Below are 22479 nucleotides of genomic sequence, written 5' to 3' on the forward strand. Positions count from 1 at the left end.
GAGATTAAATTTCACCGCAAAGGTTAGACGGTGTGAACCCTGAAAAGCATCCTCTATCGTCTCTTCTTCCTTCGTTGCAGGTCTCATTTTCTAAATAGTCCCTTTCTGTCTTGGTTTTCTCCTTGTTGTACTGTTTTAACGGCTCTTGTGATCCTTCCCGCGAACGCAATCGTAGTGTTGAGCATCCAAACAGCAATGAATATGGAAGTAATGTGAAATGCGCGTTGCGACCCTTCAGTGTCAGACAAATATTTTTTTACCCTGCTGACACCAGTACGTAAATGGCTTCCAGGCGTTGCAGCGAGCGAGGATGGACGAAGAAGACAAACTAAGATATATCCTCTGGTACTCTAGAGTTTTCGCTTAATTCATCGGTAAATACGTGGCCCTATAGGTAGTTGAGCGGTGTCCCCAACTAAGAAGCTTCCGCAGCAGCGAATGTTAGATATCGAAATTGCTGGATGTGAACATCCACAACAACGTACCAGTATGTCAGGCGAAGTCAGTGTGAAAATTGAATTTGAGGTTTCCATTGGTGCTAGTTGAACACTGCGAAGGTTCGCTGATTACTATTTCTGAGCTCCACTCGCGTCTGACTCGGCTTAACTTCAATATTTACTTCAAGTTTTCGCTTTAAGCGAAAAAAGAGCGTCCTATCTCGTGTTTATCATCTGCTTCGCATTTCGTATCTAAATCAATTAGACATAACTGCAGCGCATTCCCTTTTGCCACTGCCACTGTCCTGTTCCGTAAAGCAAGAAGCAAGGAGTAGAGAAGGAATAAAATAGGGCATCCGGTGGTGTTCTGTTTTTTTTTTCTCTTTGTCATTTAAGCGCAGCAGTGCGGCGCCCGTTTTACAAAGATTTTGTCCGACACTTTCTTCTCTATTACTCGGGTCCTAGAGGGCGTCAAAGCAGCGGGCTTTAAGCTCAGCCGAGTCTGAATTGCACAAGTATAGGGTGTCCTTCTGTGGGAAGACCCGGAGTCCTGAAGGGGAAGAAATATGCCGACGTAAAGCTAAAGGCACTTAACCAGGCCAACCAGGCGAATCTTTTCGGGCAGTGAGGCATTGCAGACTTCAGAAAGTAACAAGATTCAGCCGTTTGGATACGGTTAACGACCCTCCCGAAGAAGTCGCCTGTGATGGCAAAGACTTTCGCAGGCTTTGTGCCTTTTTTTTTTCATCCTTTTCGACGGGGCTGCGCCAGCCCCGGTTCAGCAGCCTATTCTCAGTTACTATTGTGTTATACAGGACGTTCTCATAATTACGCCGCACTTTCAGGCGTGTCGCAATCTCGCCTGCGCTCTAAGCTCTCACAGGTAAGCTCCTCCCCCTCCCCGGGGGCGGCAATAAGTCGGCTGCAGCGAAAGATTCGCAGCTCGGCTTCGCCTTTCTGAGCGCGCCTATTCTCCAGTGTACTGCGACTTACTCAATTATTTAGCTCTCTTTAAAGCTGGCTTCCATATATAGCCCCTTGAAAAGATTTCCTAACTTTGCGCAGGCACGGTGTTCTGCTCTCATTTGAGTGTAACGCCCGGTTGTTCTTCAGAGAGCACTAGCATGGCTGCTGTGATAATAATAACGGCCAGATAATGGGTATGGCATGACGGAACTCCCTCGACGTCTATTTTATTCTCGTTGCCAATCGGCTCAAATTTATTCATTCTTTCTGGCCAATCTGTCCGGCACAGTCTCCAGATGTAGCAATAGACAAAAGGAACAGTAAAATGTCTTCCTTGAGAAATTCTGCCAGAGTTGTTCAAACAAAAATATGGTAATATTAAGAATAAACGTAAGATGTCCAGGGTGTCCTGTTTGTTATGGTCAGATTAGGCTACTAGAACACTTGATTAGACACGAAAAGAGTTAAATCGAGCTACTGCGCTGAATTACATTTGTTTGAAGAGGTAGTGTTAGAACTGTGCTGTCTTATAAATCGGATCTGGCTGGCACACTTCTCTGAGTTCGTTCTGGGCTGACTTGGCACTTTGGCGGTTAGGTGCCAACTTCGTAAGCTTTTTACTTCTTTGAAGCATCTTCCCCAAGGTCCGTCGCGACGAATGCCTTTGAGAAGTGTGAAAAGGATTTGTTACACGGGCTTGTAGAGAAAAACATTTATTCGCTTTCACTGAATACTTATTCCAGAACTTGCAACCATATGTGGAGGTGTACAGGGGCCCCAGCACACGCTACTCAATTTGGTACCAAAGAACATAGTTGCAAGACAAAAGTAGGCATTGGCTGTCGAGCCTGAGCTACTGCGCCTCTGATTGGTCAATAAAAAGCGCGAACATTTAAGGAAAAAAAGAACAGATGCCATTATTATCATTCCTGCGATGTTATGGAGGTGGTCATCGGGCATAAGAAAACCTAATCATCTAAGAGATGAGAATTTAAAAATATCAGAAATAGCAAGGCATGCATTTACAAATGTTCATAAATTATTTCAGGAGCACCTTCAGTGTGCTCTGCATATTTTATCTTACTACTTTGCAACTGCGCACTTTGACCGGCAGCCATCCACGATGGACCAACCAGGTATGTACGCGGTGATGTCTATTTCAAGTCTTGTAGTTGGAAGCGGTAAGAAAAGAAGGCTAGAAGCAAGCGGCTCTGCAGTTCCATATACCTCGTTTATTTTCTTTATCAGATGTAATTTCTTGCTCTGGTTGCCTACTCACTGGCCATATCGTTTGTGTGCATTTAATATACATTTATACTTTTCTATTAGTACTGCGCGATGCCAGTGCAGGTTAAGGAACCCCAGGTGGTCGAAATTTCCGGATTCCTCCACTACGGCGTTCCTCATAGCCTGAGTCGCTTGGGGACGCTAAACCACCATAAACCATGGTTTTGTATTAACTATTGTGCGTACTGTAATAATTAAAAAAAATATGCGTTCACTCTTCGCCTGTTCTTTCTGACCTCTGCATGTGCACGCAACCGTGTTTGACGCTCATCTTCACTCCAACTCTCCACTCGGCTGCAGCTGGCGCGACGCCCTCCTGCCATCGGCTGCAGCTGGCGCGACGCTCCTCCGAACTGACTCGAGCATACCCCATAGTTACTCTTAGGCTTCACACAAGATTAACTCGCTCGCTGTATTTGAGTGAAGAAAATCAAATCGCAGATGAATAAGCTTGGCAAAGTGGTGGCAAAAAGAGTGATAGCCGTTCCGCATTCCGCCAAGGCAAGCCTTGTCGATGACCGAACAGACAATCCGTATATTTCCTCTCGCGCACACGAGGGAGGCTGCCCTGCTGACGAATGCAAAGTGTTTCTTCTGCCCAGATTAAGAGAACAGCCTGTGGAGCCTTTATTGTTTCTGACCGTTTGCAATCCGTCTTTCGTCTTTGTTTCGCCTTGCGAAACTGTATCACGTTGTACGGAATTGTGCCGGGACTGAAGAAGAAAATAAAAAAAAAGTCCGCGCCAGTGCCAGTGCGCAAAAGCTGCTTTATCCCGTTTCATAGGGCTTCCCATGTGACGGGATACGAGGGTGTGAGAAAGCCGGTTTCTTGCATAGTTTCTTTTGAAGCTCCCCAACATTCTAACTGCAGCTCTTCGAGCAACTCCTACCCTTTAAAATGAACTAAACTGTACAGCGTGTTCCGCAATTAAACGCACGCCGTAGGATATGTTTCTTCCAGCTAAACCGGTGACTTGTTCGAGCTCAAATATCGCACAGAAATGGCATTTGGTCGGCAGAAAAAATCAAAAGAGCTATTACTGGGGCTAGTTGGAAATGTATTCTTGAAGGTATTGGTGAGCGTGTGTCCCGTGTGTTCTTCCCTTTGGGCATTTTGATAGCGCTCACCAATACCTTCAAGAATGGTCGGCAGAATTGTTTTATGCTACATTTGTTTTGGGGTACCCTCCTGAATCAATAAAAAAAATGTCAGATATTTGCGTCATCGGCGGCTATGACGAAACAAAACAAAAGCCGGTTGCATCGGTGGTGCCATCTTGTTTGTCGGCCATGGAGACTCGGCAAAGCAATGAGGGGGGGGGGGGGTGGGGGGGGGGGGGGGTTAAAGTCGCTTTTTTACGAAAGATTTGAAATTTAGTGCAGTTTTGACGAAACTTAGTTTTTTGCGATCGCTAATAAAGCAGTTGAAAAAGCGTCTTCAGACTCCTCGCAAAACACTCGACGCCCCCCCCCCCCCTCCCCCGTCTTTTTTTTGCTGAATCTCTACGACCGACATACGAGATGGCGCCACCGGTGCAATCGCTGAGATAACGGCTTGTTTTGTTTGGTCGTCGCCGCAGACGGCGCAAATATCCGAATTTTTCGGTGGATTTAGGAGGGTACCCGAAACAAATGTAGCAGAAAACAATTCTGGCGGCCAAATGCCATTTCTCTGTGGAATTTCAACCCGAACAATTCACCAGTTTAGCTGAGAGAAGCATTCTATGTCGCGTTTAACTGCAGAATGGTCTGTATTAAGCAACTAAGTGGACTACCGTAAAATAAAAATGTCCCACCTTACTCTGCAGGCAACCGCCAACAATCTACTTTCGTTCCTGCAACGTGCGTAAGCTTTCCTGACAAGCTCGGCTTGCGTTATTGAAGACGTATCATTTTGTAAGAATGTAGGAGGGTCGTCCATGTTTTCCAATAGCCGTCGTTCGCCTTGGCGCCACGCCCTGCTATTTGCTTTCGGATGGATGAGGAACATGGCGCGCAAATAAATAAATGCTCTCGGCGACTTTTGACACTGTCGCGTAGCCAACGAGCGCCTTCCGCCACGGCCCTGCGCCTGAATTTCAGAGCACCAGCAAGCAGCGCGTTTTGGAATTGCGCCTGCCCACCGGCAGAGGCGCGCGCCGCGCCTGAAACCCTGAAACCGATCCGTGCTTTGCAGAGCGACGGCGTCGACTCTGGCTCCATGACTCTTATTAAAACGTCACTCGAGACGCCTACGCCGAGGTTACGGCCGCTGCTTTAATTAATTCGCGCCACTGAAAAATCCCCCAGAAGAAGGCGTGCATTCGAGCCCGGGGGCGCACGCCGCCGCGCTGTCCCACATTAGCAGTGACTTGCTATGGGTGATACGATCTGTCCCGGAACCGAGAGCGGCGGAAAAAAAAAGTAAACAGCAAGCTTTCATAATCCAGCTAACCAGCAACTTTCCTTGCACGTTTCTATCGAAAAGGGCGACTGGTGCGCAACCACTGGCGACATGAAGACGCGTTTCTTTCTTTTTTCTCTCCCTCGTTTCACCGGCAAGACCTGCTGCTGCAATAGGCTTCGGCACTGGCGGCGACGAAATTAATTTGTGAGGAATTTGGCGCTTGCTACATTGCCCCCGCCTGACATGTAACGCTTTGTCGTGGAGTTTACACCATGAAGAGGTTTCTTTTAGGTGGGTCGGCGAATGAGCCTGCAACTGAGCGATTGATGATATCACGGGAGAGGACACCATACCACTAGACTCCTGTCTGTCCGTCACCAGTCTCGCAAGCCGTTACCCTTGCATGCACCTTTGTAAATTCTCCCGCTCGTTCCTTACCGCCCGTCTTGCAATGCGGGCACCGAATTGTGAGGACGTAAAAATCGGTAGCCTTTCAAGTTTCCAGTAAAATCATAGTAGTCTTCTTTCTTTCCCGTTTTCCTTCTTTCATTACTAGAATAGAGATTAGCCGAAAGCGGACGATGATTAAGGAGCAGTTTATCGTTGCTGTCATTTATCAGGTGAAAATTGAAGCTTGCTCGTTCATCACTTGCTTTTTTTTACAATCTTTAAAAACTCCTTGTGGTTAACGCTGCTGGAAGCAGACTAAGCCTACAACCTAATTTATTTCCCGCCTCTAGCCGACCGGTTCTTTCGTGAACTGTTTTTCTAACTCATGAGCATATTAACATAGCTAGGAAACGACAACAAACTGCATCTATAATTGTGTTTGACATGTCCAACACTCTTGGACAAAAATTTTGAATATTGACAAATTGTAAGGTACTGTTATGTAAATATTTATGGTAATCGCCCATTCTTCCGATCCTAGCAAAATTTTTCTTTTAAAGTTTTTCCATTGCTCGCATTGAGCAGTTAACATCCCACAGAAAACCAGTCAGGGCCGCTTTTGACGTCAGCAAAAACGTTACTAGCCATAAAATGCAAGCCTGCCGACGGGACATCTGCGGATATATTTATTTTTGTAGTGAAATCTTACAATATATAAAATTACGTTCACAAACTCTTTTCCGTTCAAAAAAGTTTTGCCCAGAATTGTTTTATATTGGTAAGACAGTGCCCCTGCGTATCGGGAAAAAAAGGTTCAGTTCAGTTATGCTGTTCGTGACACTGCTATTTTATGAAGTTCAAAGAAATAAATATTTCGGCATTATAATACATTCACAATTAAACTACGGTGGCTGAATGAGTACGTAAGGCACAAGGTGTAATTCCGCACGCCTCCTTCCTCTTTATGACGCCAAAAGTGCCGCCGCTGTTCTCCACCCGACACTAACGTTTGGGTCGTCTGTTACTCGTAGCAACTGCACCTCACATTTCTCTAACCTCAGTTTTGGCTCACGACGTTACTTATTGCGTAGATTACCAATCGACACTACGGGTGAAAGAGATATCGACTCCTTGGCAGCGAAATGGTATAGGTACGAGACAACAGCTCGTTTATTTTCGTCTGCTTTCGTCAGCCCTCGCCCAGCGAATTTCGCAACTGGCCCAGTGCTTTGCGGTACAAATTAAGACAAGAATCCCTAAATCGGCTTGAAATCGGTCATGCAGAGACCTACGCTTCTATTCCTTTTGTGATGCGGCATCACGAACTGTTTACGGAATGCGAATTTGCTCTCCATCGGGCTGACAAGGAGGTATACAGCACTTCACGTTGTGAAGTGATGCACGGTCACTGACCAACTCTTATGATGGTCCATAAGGTTAAAACAGCGCTAAGCAACAAGGACGAAGGAAGAAGGGAACACACGCAAGGGCGCTGATGTGTGTGTTCCCTTCTTCCTTCGTCCTTGTTGCTTAGCGCTGTTTTAAGATTATGTAGCATTTCCAACTCACCCAATCTGCTGTTCTTCTTATGATGGATATATGTTTATGAACTGCGTACGGGTCCCTTGTTCACTGAGCAGGACAAACATCTTCGCCAATTTATGTACGCAACTCCTGGCGTAACGAGCGTGTGTAAATGGCCTGAATATTCTCTTCTCTTCGGTTCATCGTAGCTGGCGCCAATTGAATGCTTAGTGATTCCAGCGAGATTACAGGCTCTTTTCCTTTGCTTCGATAGTGGCGTTATGCCAGTCAATTTTGTATGTTGTTGAGCATGCTTGGCAACGGCGTTTGTCGGATGGCTATTTTTTCTAACGTGACGTTTGTGGTCCTTGATCCGTCTTGAAAACTTTCCTGTTTCGCCAATGCGAACTCGACGCGCGTCGACGTCTTGCAGGCTAGAAGGCTCAACTCTTGAAAGGTAGCCCGATAGTCGGTAGAGCAGTGATCTTGGGGCCGTATTCCATAAGCTGTCCATTTTAAAAATGCCATTTCGCGTCTGTCTGGTCCTCTGTCATCGGTCACTCGGATAAACGTACCCGCGCCTTTCAAGTGTCCGTGGCAAGCGACCCGGCCATTGACTGGTTGGCGACCGGACCTCACCATTGGCTGCTATTGGCTGCAATATACAGCTACTGATGAGGTGCATCGGAGCGCTATGTCAACAGCAGGCGAACCGGACCTGACCGCTGGCTGCCATTGGCTGCTATACGCAGCCAACGGTGAGATCTGGTCGCCTTCCACCCAACGGCCAGGTTGCTTTCCACGGACACTTGAAAGGCGCGAGTATATCTGAGTGACCAATGACAGAGAAGCATACGGACGCGAAATGGCCATTTTAAAGTGGACAGCTTGTAGGATACGGCCCCTGGTGAATTCGATAATAGGCCGAAGCGGAACGCCGGGCTTGTGGACTTTGGGCAGTAGATTGCAGAAGCTGAGCCGTTCGTGCAACGCAACGCCCTTGGGATGAGGAAAAAACCAACTTGGCCACCGCGTTTCGATGCAGGCGAAACGGAAAAGGCGCCCGTGTGCTGTGCGATGTCAGTGCACATTAAAGATTTCCAGGTGGACGAAATTATCCCGGAGACCTCCACTACCGCACCTCTTCCTTTCTTTTCTTGTTTTTCTTTCCTTCTTTCTGTCCTTCTTTCCTTCCTTCTTTCTTTCTTTTCTTGTTTCTTTCTTTCTTTCTTTCTTTTTCCCTTTCTTACTTTCTTTCTTTCTTTCACTCCCTCCTTTATTCCTTCCTTCCTTTTCCGCCAGTCAGAATCATTTTCTACGTACCAGGCTATGTAGCGCAAATATTAGGGTTCAGTCCGTCCAGCTCTCCCTGCGTTTTCGTGTTTTTTTGTGCGCCGTTTTAGGTGGAAACATTATGGAGTGAGTGTTAGTGTTTCTTTGGTGCCGGCCGGGTGAGCACTGCCAGCGTGCGTGGACGTCCAAACCGTCGTATTCCCTATTCCAACTTGATGATTTGGATAGCTTCGCGATACGTCGCTTAAAGACTCAGTCACTCGCTCGTTCAGTACGAGAAGGCGTGGGCGAGTCTGGTTGATTTATTGCTGTTTCCCACGGCTCAAGCCTCAGCCTTAATGAGATCGGATGTGAGCAGCATATAAGACCAGCTCACAAACACGTCATCAGCCGCTTCAGTGGCTGAGTGGATATGGCGCTCGGCTGCTGTCCCGAAAGACGCGGGTTCCATGCCGGCCGCGGCGGTCCAATTTCTATGGAGGCGAAATTCTAGAGGCCCGTGTACTGTTCGATGTCAGCGCACGTTAAAGAACCCCAGGTGGTCAGAATTTCCGGAGTCCTTCACTACGGCGTCCCTCATAGCCTGAGTCACTTTGGGACGTTAAATCCCCTTAAAAAAAACCTAAACAAACAGGCCATCAAGTATCAGTTTATTGAAAGTCTTCAGCAAAACAAAAAGAAAATGACGCGTGACAGCATGAGGAATAAAACATGCCGCTGAGATTTTCTCATTTCGCCGGAAAACACTCCTGTGTCTGTGATTTACTTCACAGTGGTAATTTACTCATTCATTTCAGTAAAGCATCTTTTCTATCGATTGATCAATTCCAATCCACAATATCCCTTTTTACCGTGCAGCTGCACTAAGCATGCATTGTGCTAAATGCATGGCATACGGTTACGCGATAGCGCAGACATTAAATGAAAAAAGTTGGAAAGGGTTACCGTAGTGCCGCTAGAAGTTCTACTCGGAGGGAAAAGTATAAAACACTGCACTTATTACGGCCGAGTTCAACGAGATAAATATTCAAATTCGGTGTCCCTGCCGCTCTAATATATCCTCTCTCTTTTTTATTAGAGTGCAGTTTACTCGAAATAAAGTTATGTGCACTTGAAAATAATTGAAGTGTATCGCCTTCCTACCTGGCCAGCAAAGGCCGAAGGAAGCGGGCGTGAAACGGCCTTTCGCCGGTGACGCTACAGGCGCGCCGTAAAAAAAAAAGGCCAAGCATAGCGTATATTTTCAGTACAAGCTTCGTATCTTGACATGGGGCACCGAAAACGGCTTGTTTATTTTTTTCAGCGCCCTTGCCCTTTCGTTGGTCCTAACGGTGACTGCGTGCAGTTTTCACTCCGAGCTACATTCCAAATGTCACGTCTTTTGTCTCCAGCGGGCTCCCCCTTTCATTGTGACCTCGCGAACACACACGGCTGCTGTTCCTCCCCCCTTCGCAGGTACGTGCTCAAGGAGGAGAACAGCGACCGCGGCCGCATGTCGACGCTCAAGATTCGCGCCGCCGAGCGCAGCGACTCGGCCACCTTCAGCTGCACCGCGTCCAACCCCTTCGGCAAGGACACCGGAAGCAGCCGTGTCATCGTTCAGGGTGAGCGGCCGAACTGCGCCACTGCCCGTCCTCGCCGCTGTGTGTCGTGCTAACCTTCTGTACTGCTAGGGTGCTTCAATGCCAGCGCCGGGGTGGAGACAACTTCGGCGGCGCCGCCGTATTGAATCGCACGGGATCAGCGCCGCTAGCGTTCTTAACGGCGCCGTTCATGCTCTCGGCGCGCTTCAAAGTGCTTTAACTTGAACGGCGTTTTGCAGCAAGAGCTACACTGGGATACCAGTCGAGTATTTCGCGGTACATGGGAGAGACAGTTGCGATTCAATATGGCGGCGTCGCTTAAGTTGTCTCCAACCTGAACGGCGGCGCTGGCATTGAAGCACCCTATGTTCATCTTCTGCACTGCTGTATTTGTATGCTTTAAAACTACAGTGAGCGAACTAGCGTCGCGACGTATTCTCCTAAACTAATCGACAGCGCTTCTCTCAGGTAGAGCGTGCTAAGGGATCGTGGGTGTTGCAAAACGAGTCAGACGGTGAAAAACAAAGCAGAGGCGCTGTCTGTCCGACTCCGGGCGGCACGCGGACTTGTTTTGCATTTTCCTAAAAGTCCTCGTTCTTTGAGACGTCGCTTTGCCTGCCTACAGAGCGCCTAAGTGCGCTGTCTGCGTAAAGGAAAACTAAATATATTATCAAATCTTGCGTGTTGTTATTCGATATATTATCAAATCTTGCGTGTTGTTATTCGAGCCTGTGATGCGACATCGAAGGCTAGCCAGTTGGATGCGCTAGGCGTAACTGTTAGGTTCAAAAGATGAATCTGCTTTAAGACCCTATTGGGTGAAAATATGCGGACACACACAAAAGAGGGAGAGATTTGTGGCTCGTGCATATTGTTCGCGTGCCAATTCATGCGGAAAAAGCGTGTTGTCTCACATTGCTAATATTAATGAGCGAGACGAATGCAGCCTTGGCGTAGCGGTCGTACGGCTGAGCACGCTTACTTAGAACTTGGTAGTTTCGGTCTCAAGCCTTCCCAGCAAGCAGTATATCCACGGAGAAGCGAGCAATCTCGAGTGCAACAGTTGTTGGTGAAGGGGTGTTTCTAACACGATGACGTTAAGAGACCCGTTCTCCAGACAATCTGGCGTTGTCGGCGTCGCGTTGCGAGCGAAAAATCTCGGGCATGGCTCTGGCATGCGATCCCCAGAGAGCAACCTAGGAGACAGGTGGGCCAGGTAGGTCACGTAAGTCACGTGACCTTGCGGCATATCATGACCTGCCTCTGAGAAAGCTGCCCACTGTGGCAGGTGGCAGTTAAAATAATGATTGGTCGCTCTGGAAGAGCAACCTGGGTCGCACAAGGACCACCGCTGGGAGCACCTAGCTGCCATCACAGGTTAGTGGCGCATTGCGTAACCGCTGCCCCACTGCGCCAGGAGCGGTATGAGGACTCCCAGGGTTCTATGAATGTAAAGCATGGAATGACCTTCTGCATATATGAGAATTAGCCCATTACGCTATCTCGTCATACCCTTAAGGCGAAACTTAAGTGTCCATTCCAATTTTAACTCTTTCCCGCGAGTGCGCATGCATCAAAATGGTCATTTCAGTTGTATCCTAGCGTATAAGATCAGAAGGCAAGGTACACAAATGACAGAGACAGCCTCTTCGTTCCATTCGCATAAAGCGCTTGCCAAAAAAAATAACAATAAGGGGAAGAAGTTGCCCGCTTCAGCACCTTGTGCCATAGGGAGGGACTTGGCGAGTTTGTACTCAGTGGTATGAGAGGCATCCGCGCTCCCTACCACAGAGCTTTCTCTCGGCGTCTTATCAATGGCCGGCACTGTGTCCCGCAGAGGTTCCCGATGCACCCGAAGATCTGAGAGTGGCGGAAGTGACCAGCAACGTGGTGAGCCTTGTATGGACGGCGCCATACGCCGGCAATAGTCCCATCGCGAGCTACTCCATTGTCTACCAGCCAACGGGTGAGTGAAGCCCCACCGCAGAGGAACTCCTTCAGCGGTGATTTCGTATCCAGCGGAAACCGCGTCCAACATTCTCGGACAAAAATTTTGAAAATCGAAAAATTGTAAGACACTGTCATTGAAATATTGAAGGTAATGGTCCATTCTTCTGGTATGTAGCAAAATCTATCTTTTACACTGTTTCCATCGATCGCATCAAACAGTTAAGTCCCCCATAAAAAACCAGTGGGGAACGCCTTTGATGATAGCAAAAACGTTAATAGAAAAAAATACAAAACTGCCTTCGGGTGATCTGCGGATATACTGATTGCTACAGTCAAATCTTACATTTTATGAAAAAAATTGCGTTCATAAACGGTTACCCGCTCAAAATTGATTTTGTCCAGAATTGTTGGGTATTAATAATAGCCTCCTAATTATGGCAAAGCACTTCACTTCGTAACTCAGTGGATATTCGAGCTTGGATGCAGATGAATGTTTGTTTTTCTTTTCTTTTGTTTTTGCGCCGGTTTTGAAAAAAATTTTCTCGAATGCTTGGTTAACCAGACTAAGCAATATATAACATTAAGAATGTCAGAAAACGCCGGATGCTAACTTTAACAAGCTGGTTTATATGCCGAGTGATTTTTTTAACATTCATAAACTGTTATTTTAAAGCAGTCTTGTACACGTTCCAGGAAACAAGTAACCGATTTCCATTATAATTACTTCTACTGAAATGTAACTGATCTCAGTGGTCACTTACAGCCCATTAAGAGCAACTCAGCAATCATAGAGAATTAATCTATTACAACTAAGTTACTTTTCATCCATATTTTATTAACATATCACAAATGTACACGAACAAGAATAAACAAGTGCGGATTTCTCGATCTGTTGCAGTGCATTTGACGGTAATTTCACCAGCAGTTGTTTTTCCAAGTTCGGCATTTTTTCCACGTCCTGTCGTGAACACATCAGTGGTCACGCTGAAGAATGTCTCGAAGTGAGAGGCTTTAACATGCCTTCTGCAGTGTCTTGAAGCAACGCGACGCTCTGCGCTCCGCTATTCGTTCGCGCTCAGAGGGTACCAAACCCAAGTTCACTAAGCATGACATTCCGCCGTGCAGTCGCGCTGAAATGCGAAGCGCGAAACACAGACTTGCTAGTGAGGACATCATTGCGGGTGGCTTCTCCGCAGTCCGAGCGTTGTCGCTTTAACGCTAGAGAATTCCGTGCTCATTTCAGATTATCCAAGTTATACCTCTGGTTAAACTTTTTTTAACAAAAAAGAATGCAACAGAATACTAGTAATCCTTTACTGAAAAATAAAAGAAATTTGATTACCGAGAGCGTTACACCTTACAAAAAGCGTATCAGTGCGTTTCAGTACTCGAAGAAAACGTATTTCTTTACAGCGTTCAGGTATGTTTTAAAAACAGTGAGAGGTTCATCGATGCGGTCTGTACAGCAAGATTGTTAAGCAGAGCGGGCATTGCGTATAGTATAGAGCAGAACTAAGCTACGATTAATTAACTATAATTTCCCAATAAACTTTTAAAACTTTTGGTTTCAGGGCTTAAGATTATATTCTGAAATTGAAGGCTGTCAACATCGAAGGCGAGCCAGTTCTTAAATTTTCTGCATCGGCAGTGTGGATCGAAATAGCGAAAGGGGAATTTGTTCCTTCGAGAGCTCCTTCCGTTGGCTTTCCGGCGTTGCACATTTATAAAATGTCGCCGCTCACATTCCTGAAGCAGCAAATGCAGGCGAAGTTTCTGTATCTCATGATGGAGAAGAAAGGAAGGTTATTTCGGCGGAAACACTACGCGCAGCGACTCCATTTTCAAAATGCGCAACGCGGGAAAGCCAACTCAACGAGTTTTCAAAAGCGTATTTCTGACACTCGATGTTTCGAACCGCAATGCCGATGCATAAAGTGGAAAAAGTGGATGCGCCTTCTCTGTTGACATCCTTCAATTTCACAATATAATCTTATGCCTTAAAATAAAAAGTTACAGTTCATTTGTTGATGTTTTTTTAATGAATCATAGTTTAGTTGTGCTGTATCCCATACAAAATGTCCGCCTTCCTCTACAACTCACATGTACCAACAGCGACGACGTAACTGTCACATGGTTTTTAAAATAAAAATCTGTAAATCTTTAAAAAAGACACTCTATATCAGTATGTGCTGGCTGCCTTCAGCCTCTGGTAATCCAGCATTTCGCCACCTTCATTTGGTGTCCGTCGTCTTTTCTTGCAGTTCTAACGTGCTTGCATTATTTACAGTGAGCGAGCGAGGAGCTTTGATGGCGTTTGATTGCGACCGGAGACTGTAGAACCAACACCGCCATAATCCCTACAAATAAAGCGGAAATGTGCGAAACTTCTCCGTAATCTGTCTGGTCTAATCGGATCTCAGGGGGCGGCCGGCACGACCACGACTCCGTGCGACGCATCTCGGTGCCGGGGGGACTTACCACGGCGTCGGTGACGAACTTGCAGCCGGTGACCGAGTACCAGTTCAAGGTCATCGCAAACAACGACCTCGGATCATCCACGCCCAGCAAACCTATTTCGGTCACTACAAACATGGAAGGTGAGAGCAAGTGCCTTCTGTGGGGGCACCCTACCCACTCACGTGTTCCGTGCACCTTTACCGACGCTTGTCGTAAAATTCAGCACGCAACGGCTCGCATTGCTCCTGTGCCGTTTGCATGGTCTCCATCTGCGTGAGTATTCTACGCCTAGCTTAGCGACACTGCCGCCAAGACCCTTATGATAAACTCTGACACATCTCCAACAAAATCCTTTAAAGTGAAACCAGACGTTTCGGAACCGGCTCGGCTCCTTCTTCAGGGGTGAATGGGGGCAGTAGCAAGCGTCTTCAAGTTTGCATGGAGGGTAGCAAGAGGTAAGAATAACGAAAGCTGTGATGCGAAACGCGCGGAGGGGGGTAAGGCTGTGAGTCACGTTGTCGGACTGATGGGAGGCGGTCCGTACTGTTTGCACTTGGTAGATTCGATGACAAAATTTTAACGCATATTTTAACTAGTATCACGGAAGTTTGGCTCATATCCTTGAACCACCCCTTTGCAGTCCGTTGAATGTGAAAGAAAACGCACTACCGATAGTTATGGAAGACAGAAAACGAGGCGAGCTGGTACTCATTGATGTTAATATAGTGCAAAAAAGACAACAGGCGGAGAGAGCATAGGCAAGCGCAGCTGATGCCGATTATTAGCCAAAGGGTTACACCTGAGTCATAGCTCACGCAGACGTCGCCCGATGCCTTAAATGCCACGTAAAGAACCGCATCGATCTGCTACAAGTGGTCGTTACGTCACAAACTTCACATCTATACTTCACCCACTTCTTTTGTCCGCCTCATTGTGATCGTGGAATCCGTACGGATTCCGTAACGTCGTCTCCACCTAGACTAGGCCAGTGACTGTATTGCTCATTTTCCAAGTACACGATGTTATATGCTTTAGTGCACAACTTTTCTCTCGGGTAATTTGAAACAGCCTCAATGAACAGGCAGCACACATTCAAGGTGTACCGAGTGAACTAAATAAGGGTATTGCTCACTTGGCTTCTTGTCCGGTTGTATTCAGTTACACTGGCCAAAGGTGTTGTACTGCTACCGATAGGGGTCATTAAAGGGGTAGGCAATAACACGTTACATTCCGCCGTGCAGCACCCCAGGAAGCTCCATCGCAAGTCAGCGCGGCTGCATTAGACTCAAGTTCCATCAAACTCTCCTGGAGGGTAAGTTCGGCAGCGGAGCAGTTTTCTCGAATTGGTTGCACGCGTACGCTTTGTTTAAAATGTTTTTCCAAATGTGCATATTATATAGACAGTAGAACAGTCGGCACGCATGAATACACCTCGAGCTCAAAATTACACATCCACTGAAGACATGTTCTCTATAGGTCGCCTCCATTATCAGCGTAGCGATAGTGATTTATTTTACTCCATGTCCTGCTGAACACCAAATTATAGCGTTAGAACCGCATCATCACATGACGCGAAGCAACATTGATTTGCCGTCTATGGCTCACAAAACAATGGACCTTCCGGATTGGGATGGCTGACAGCCCTGCTTGTGAAAGATGTAGCTCTGTAAGCGCCCTGCTATGGTGATCGAAAAACGTACGCTGCGTCGTGCCTTGGGCCACCTCGACCCTCGCCCTTTAACACAGGGCAGGATGTTAGGGCCGTGGCCACGGCAATCGACTACCCTCAAGCCCTACAAGGCCCTATTTAGCTTCCTGGGAGCAACTGGCTTGAGGGACCAGTTGTGACTGTGCCCCCTCTCTCTTACCCTTTTCAATCCCCTCATCCCTCTCCCCCAGTGCAGGGTAGCCAACCGGAACGCCCTTCTGGTTAACATCCCTGCCTTCCCTCTTCCTATTTATCTCTCTCTCTCTCTCCCTCATCATCACATGAACTTCTTAAAATGCTGTACAAAAGGTGCAGTATCTCCGTTCGGCTGTACCCGCTGCGGTGGCTGAGTGACTTTGGCGTTCAGCTGACGATCCGGATGTCGCGGGTTTTCGGCCGCCGCGGCCGCATTTCAGTGGAGGCAAAATGCAAAACACGCCCGTATGCTGCGCTATGGCAGCGCACGTTAAAGAGCCCCGGGTGACCTAAATTAAACGGGAGCTCTGAACGCCCCTCATATCCCATGTGCAGGTTGAAAACGTTAAACTCTCACCACCATCAATGTCGTTGAAAGAACGTGTAATCCCAACGTCATCGTGGCGAGGTTCGACCGATGCTGCATTTTTAGCGAACTTGGCCAGACTGAAGGCGCCGTCGTCTGTAGACAACGGCCGACTGTACCACGATGATGGCATCTCAAGCGCCATAACTGAAAGGCCGTTACTGCGCTGCAAGAAGTGGACACAACACGAAAAGAAGAGGACGTGCGCAGAGTGTCAGCTAACATCGGGACACCTGGAAGGAACATACATGGAGTTGGGCAAGAAAACTGCAATCTTAACAGTGACGCTGTCATAACAAGTCCAGCTTTCTCGGGCAAAAATTTTGAAAATTGAAAATTGTATGACATTGTTATGAAACTATTGAAGGTTAATGGTCCATTATTTTGATATGAAGCAAAATCTTTCTTTTAAAGTGTTTCCATAGGTCGCGTCGAACAGTTAAGACTGCCATAGATAACAAATGGGGAATGCTTTGGACGATAGCAAAAACGTGAATAGAAAAAAATACAAAACTGCCGTTGGGTGATCTGCTTATGTAGTGATGGCTGCAGTGAAATCTACATTTCATGAAAAATTTGTGTTCATAAACGGTTTACCGCTCAAAAATGCTTTTGTCCTGAATTGCTGGGTATGATCCAGGTAGATGAATTCACGATCTGGGAAGTGTGACAGAAAGCCGGCTGACACATCTAATGCTTTTTTTCTTTTCGATTGTATATGTGTGCTTGACCACTCGTGTCACACAAATCTTGTGGTGGAATAGTAAGCTAGATTTTGTGAAAAAAAGCGGATGGCACTCTTCCCTGTCTTTGTTTTTTCCTTCTTTGTATTCCCTGCAATGTGCTGCATCGCGCGACAATAACGACTTAAACTGCTCCTTCAGACGGACATTCATATTGATGTACCCTGTGTTTGGCGCATGATAGCCTCAATTACTAGTGAGCCATAAAACCCGACACATTGGGGCAACGGACCGTCTGCCCAACATAAAGTTTACCACATAAGAAAGGCAGCTAAAGCTGTATTTCCAACATTGCCACGTGTTGTGAAATGTTTCGCATTCATTTCAGAAACCACACCACGACCATAAGAACATGCAAATCAGCGGCTACTACGTGGGGTACAAGCCTCAAGGCACCAGCGAGCCATTCATATACAAGACGGTCGAGGTGGACAACAAGGGCAGCAAGGAGGAGTTCGTCATAGGCGGCCTCCAGAAGAACACTAAATACGTGATTGTCGTCCAAGCGTTCAACGGCCAGGGAGCCGGTCCCGCCGCCGACGAAATAGTTGTCAAGACCTACGAATACGGCAAGTGGCAAGCGCTGCACTACGCTGCCTCTGCGGCCGCACGCTCGCTAAGAAGGCCTCTGCTATTGCGCGCAGGCGTATATATCAGTACTCGTATAAGTTCCGCGTAGTTCCAAGTCCAGGATTTGTGGTCATCAGTTTTAATTGTGATGCAACTGTCGGACAAAGCCAAGTTACAGTTATAGAAATATTGAACTTAATGGCCCATTCTTCCGATACGCAGCAAAATCTTTCTTTCAAAGTCTGTCCATCGGTCGCATCGAGTAGTTGGCAATGACAGAAAACCAGTGGGGAACATTTTTGACGATAGCAAAAACGTTAATAAGCAAAATAAAGCAAGCCTGCCGAAGGGACATCTGCGGATATATTTATTGTTATAGTGAAATCTTATGATCTATTATAAAATTGCGTTCATAAATTATTTGCCGTTTAAAAATGCGCTCGTCGGGAACTTCTGGATGGGATGTTTGGCCAAATGAGGTTGTCTCCTTTTATGTTTTGCGGAGCCTAGGTTTGCCCCACGCTCCATTAAGTTAGAGCAACTCAGTCAACCAAACAAAAGAACAGGCTATTTTTAGGAAAAGATGCTCGACGACAGACCATATTCGCACCATCATTCAGCTTATAGAGAAATGCGCAGAATACAATGAGCCCCTATAGGGAACCCAAGTTAAAGTTTGGTCGCGTGACGACAGCGCCGCGTTTATCCTGTGGCGGCGAGCCGTAGCCGATTGGAAATACGCGCTGCCGATTTTAGGAAGGCAGCGCGCTCTTAGCGTATAATATGCCATGGCCATGGAGAATTTTTTTTCTTTTCTCGCACGCCGAAACCTTTCGTCCCCGACGGTACACGATTACTTCGGCAAGGATGCCATATCAAAACAACTAAAGCACACGCCGCATATTCGACAACGCCGAACATTGATCGGGTGCGCCGCTTTGTTTTGCAGTGCTTATAGACCGTTCGGTATTTTGAGCATGTAACCAAATGGCAGATTTACCTCGAGGTGCACGTCGTGAACGATGTGATCGCTGATTTGCGAAACACATTTTCCGCTCAGTCGTGCTGTGTCGTTGTCAATCGTCTGCTCCACAGAGGACACGTGATTAACGAGCTTTACACCGTTAATTAAGTTCGCTTTCCGAAATAGCTGTCAGTTGGCAGATATCCTTCTGAAGCCGCACTGCACCCTGTACATTGCGACGAGCCGCCGATGCAGCACGACCGTTCTACACGTGCACGCAAGAGAGAGGGGATGCGGCGGCGAAAATAATAATAATAATTGGTTTTCAGGAAAAGGAAATGGCGCAGTATCTGTCTCATATATCGTTGGACACCTGAACCGCGCCGTAAGGGAAGGGATGAAGGAGGGAGTGAAAGAAGAAAGAGAAATAGGTGCCGTAGTGGAGGGCTCCGGAATAATTTCGACCACCTGGGGATCTTTAACGTGCACTGGCATCGCACAGAACACGGACGCCTTGGCGGCGAAAGGGGAAAGCACGCATTGAGTGTCCCCAGTTTCTATTTTTCTGCAAGAGATGGCGCTCCCCGTCACGAGAAATAACGCTGCTCGGAGGTGTTTCCGGAGTGTTTCACCTAGGTTCTCAAATTTTTAAAAATGGGCTTTTTGCGCTAGAAAGCCGCTTTTTTCGGCATAGTATTTTCAGCAGTGTAGCGCATCAGAATGCAGCTAAGATGTGTTAACTAGTCCGCTGGTTGACTAATACTGAGTAGTTAACTTTCCAACTCTTACTGTTTTACTGTTAGTATTCTTGTGTACTAAGAGAAGCCGCCGCGGTGGCTGAGTGGTTACGGCGCTCGGCTGCTGGCCCGAAAGACGCGGGTTCGATCCCGGCCGCGGCGGTCGAATTTCGATCGAGGCGAAATTCTAGAGACCCGTGTATTGTGCGATGTCAGTGCCGTTAAAGAACCCCAGGTGGTCGAAATTTCCGAAGCCCTTCACTACGGCGTCTCTCTTAGCCTGAGTCGCTTTGGGACGTTAAACCCCCATAAACCTAACCATCTTGTGTACTAAGAGGCGTAAGTAAGGAATATTAATAGCAGCTTTTAGAATTTCGAAAACACGGTTGCCCTCGGAAGCCGCCGCGGTGCTTCTGTGGGTACGGTGCTCGGCTGCTGACCCGAAAGGTGCGGGTTCGATACCGGCCGTGGCGATCGCATTTCGATAGCGGAGAAATGCTAGAGGCCCGTGTACGTACTATGCAATGGGAGATTAAGCTCCATAACACCAAACCAAACAGTTACCCTCGGCTCTGTGGACCAACAAATTTTGGCTGTCGACGAGTTACTTGCACTGGAAGGGCGGCTTTGCCTGCAAGCTTCTCGAAAGCTTATTGATTTTGGCGCATTGTAGGCAATAATTTGTTGCCCCTCAGCGCTGAGGGTAAGTGCGCTTTGGAAATCTCGAAAACTGATATGGCTATCACCTACGAGGGTGATAAAATGGAGACTAATCGTTAAAATGTCTTAACGTTAGTTGACCAGCCTACTAGTTAGGAAGCCCTAGCTTTATTATGATGCGCTACACCACTGACAATCTATGCAGAAAAAAGCGCTCTTATAATTAAAAACCCTAAATATATATACGCACTATAATTGCAGAACATCTTGTGTGAAACAACCGGTATATAGCATTCAACAGCTAAGAAAAGGGATTTGGTTCGGTCAAAGCCTTAGGAATCATACAGGCATTGCGTAAGCAGGGCGTGGAAGAGTCACACTGCCGCGAAGCCTTTTTCGTTTTATCGTTTCTGAAAAGAAAACAAGAAGAAAACAAACCGCTTCGTAGTAATACCTAGAGCTCCTAAAAATTATCTGTAGGAACTGCACCGTGACCATCGTCCACCGCAGGAAAAGCAATTAACTACCATTCAACAACAGTGCCTGCCAAGGTGCCGCAGTCTTTCCACTGCTGTTCACTGACTGTCTACAAAAGGTATTCAGAGAGTTAGATCGGGAAATGCCAGGGATAAAAGTTAAGGAAGAACACCTTATTAACCTCCGATTTTCTTGTAATGTTTCGTTGCTAAATAACTCGGGGGTGGAATTTCAGCGTATGATTGAGGACCTAACGGTGAAAGTAGAATTATGGGTTTGAAAAAAAAAACTGAAGTATTCTTCAGCAGTCTTCAACAGTCTTCCACGGGAGAACAAATAGACGGGTAACGCAGTGGATCACGTGAGAAGGGGAGGGCAGAGAGACAGCTGGGCAGATGGGAGCAAGAGGCAGTGGCTAGCGATGATAACCTCGCCTACCTGAAACCAAGCCTCTTTTAGCTCATTCATGGGTCCTGCCTGAGCTCCGATGCAGAAAGCATTGGGCAGTGACCAGTTTTGTCTGGTTGCGCACGGTAGACATCTATGGCTACGGTGAATCCAACCAGCAGGAATCCTGTTGCATACTGTGAGACATCTCCACCCCCCCCCCCTTTTTTTTCGTTAGTGCAAACCATGTAGGAAATGTATGAAATGAGGGTGCGATCGCTTACTGTACCTTTGCAGATCCGCCACGCTCTCCGCCGCTGCGGGTGATCGCGACCACGTCCACGTCAGTGCACGTGCGCTGGGAGCCAGCGGGAAAAGACAGCGTAGTGACTGGCTACATACTTCATTACAAGCACGCAGCGTCCGAATGGAAGGAGGAGCAGCTGCACAGCTACCAGACTAACAAAATTCTCGACGGCCTGCTGTGCGGCACCACCTACCAACTCTTCCTCACCGCTTTCAACGACATCGGCCGTGGAGAGCCCAGTCCTGTTGTGGAGGTCACAACAGAGGGCAAAGGTACGCGTACTTCCTTAGTGTCTCCCATCAGAGTGTTTCGATGGCCACACATGGTGTATTGACCTGCAAAGAACGTAACTGCCCTCCTAGACCATCGCGATTGGTCGAGCTCAAGATTTCGCAGGTTTCAGTGTGGAAAACGAGCAGCAAAAAGTAGATGGAGAGAGCGCATGCATGCATGTTCAAGTTTGCAGTATGACTTTCGAAGGAACGTTCCTGTGTAGCTTATTCTAACGACAGTGCGCGCTGTTTGCGTTGCTGCGTAGTCTGCTTGCGCCTGCAGTGCTAACGAGTCCATCGCTACGCAGCGCCCGTGGCTCCACCCAGCGACTCGTTCGTGTCGGCCAACATGTCATCGGCGAGCGTAAAGCTCAAGGCGTGGGCCGACGGCGGCTGCCCGATCCGCCACTTCGTGGTGCAGTACAAGCCGCAAAGCACGCGCGACTGGATCGTCGTCTCGAACCACATCGTGCCCGAGCAGCAGACGCTGCAGCTGAGCGACCTGAGCCCGGGCACGTGGCACGACCTGCTTGCCGTGGCGCTCAACGACGCCGGCAGGACCGAGGCCGACTACCAGTTCGCCACGCTAACGCTACAGGGCGCCACGGTGCCACCTCCGTCCGCCGGGGGCTCTTCGTCCGGGAACCGGCTGGACGACGCAGCTCTGCTCGTGCCCGTGCTCTGCGCCGCCGTCGTGCTGGTCGTCATCGCGGCCGTCGCCTCCTTCGTCGTTGTCTGGAAGCGGCGCGGGGACTCCCTGCCTGACGCCGCCTCCGACAACTGTAAGCGCCCTCTTCGCTCCCCCGCGCAATTTCGCGC

General features: G+C 47.8%; 1 protein-coding gene across 1 annotated transcript in view; it reads left to right on the top strand.

The window, feature by feature from the left end:
• LOC144132890 (cell adhesion molecule Dscam1-like) overlaps positions 1-22479 on the top strand; it is a 529721-nt gene that overhangs the window by 494654 nt on the left and 12588 nt on the right. The window contains exons 14-20 of the mRNA XM_077665608.1: positions 9739-9887; positions 11704-11832; positions 14237-14413; positions 15515-15585; positions 17615-17855; positions 21379-21660; positions 21969-22442. Of these exons, the coding sequence (XP_077521734.1) occupies positions 9739-9887; positions 11704-11832; positions 14237-14413; positions 15515-15585; positions 17615-17855; positions 21379-21660; positions 21969-22442 (1523 nt within the window). The remainder of the gene's footprint in view (positions 1-9738; positions 9888-11703; positions 11833-14236; positions 14414-15514; positions 15586-17614; positions 17856-21378; positions 21661-21968; positions 22443-22479) is intronic.

Source organism: Amblyomma americanum, chromosome 1 (genome assembly GCF_052857255.1).
Source record: "Amblyomma americanum isolate KBUSLIRL-KWMA chromosome 1, ASM5285725v1, whole genome shotgun sequence".
Taxonomy (NCBI): Eukaryota; Metazoa; Arthropoda; class Arachnida; order Ixodida; family Ixodidae; genus Amblyomma; species Amblyomma americanum.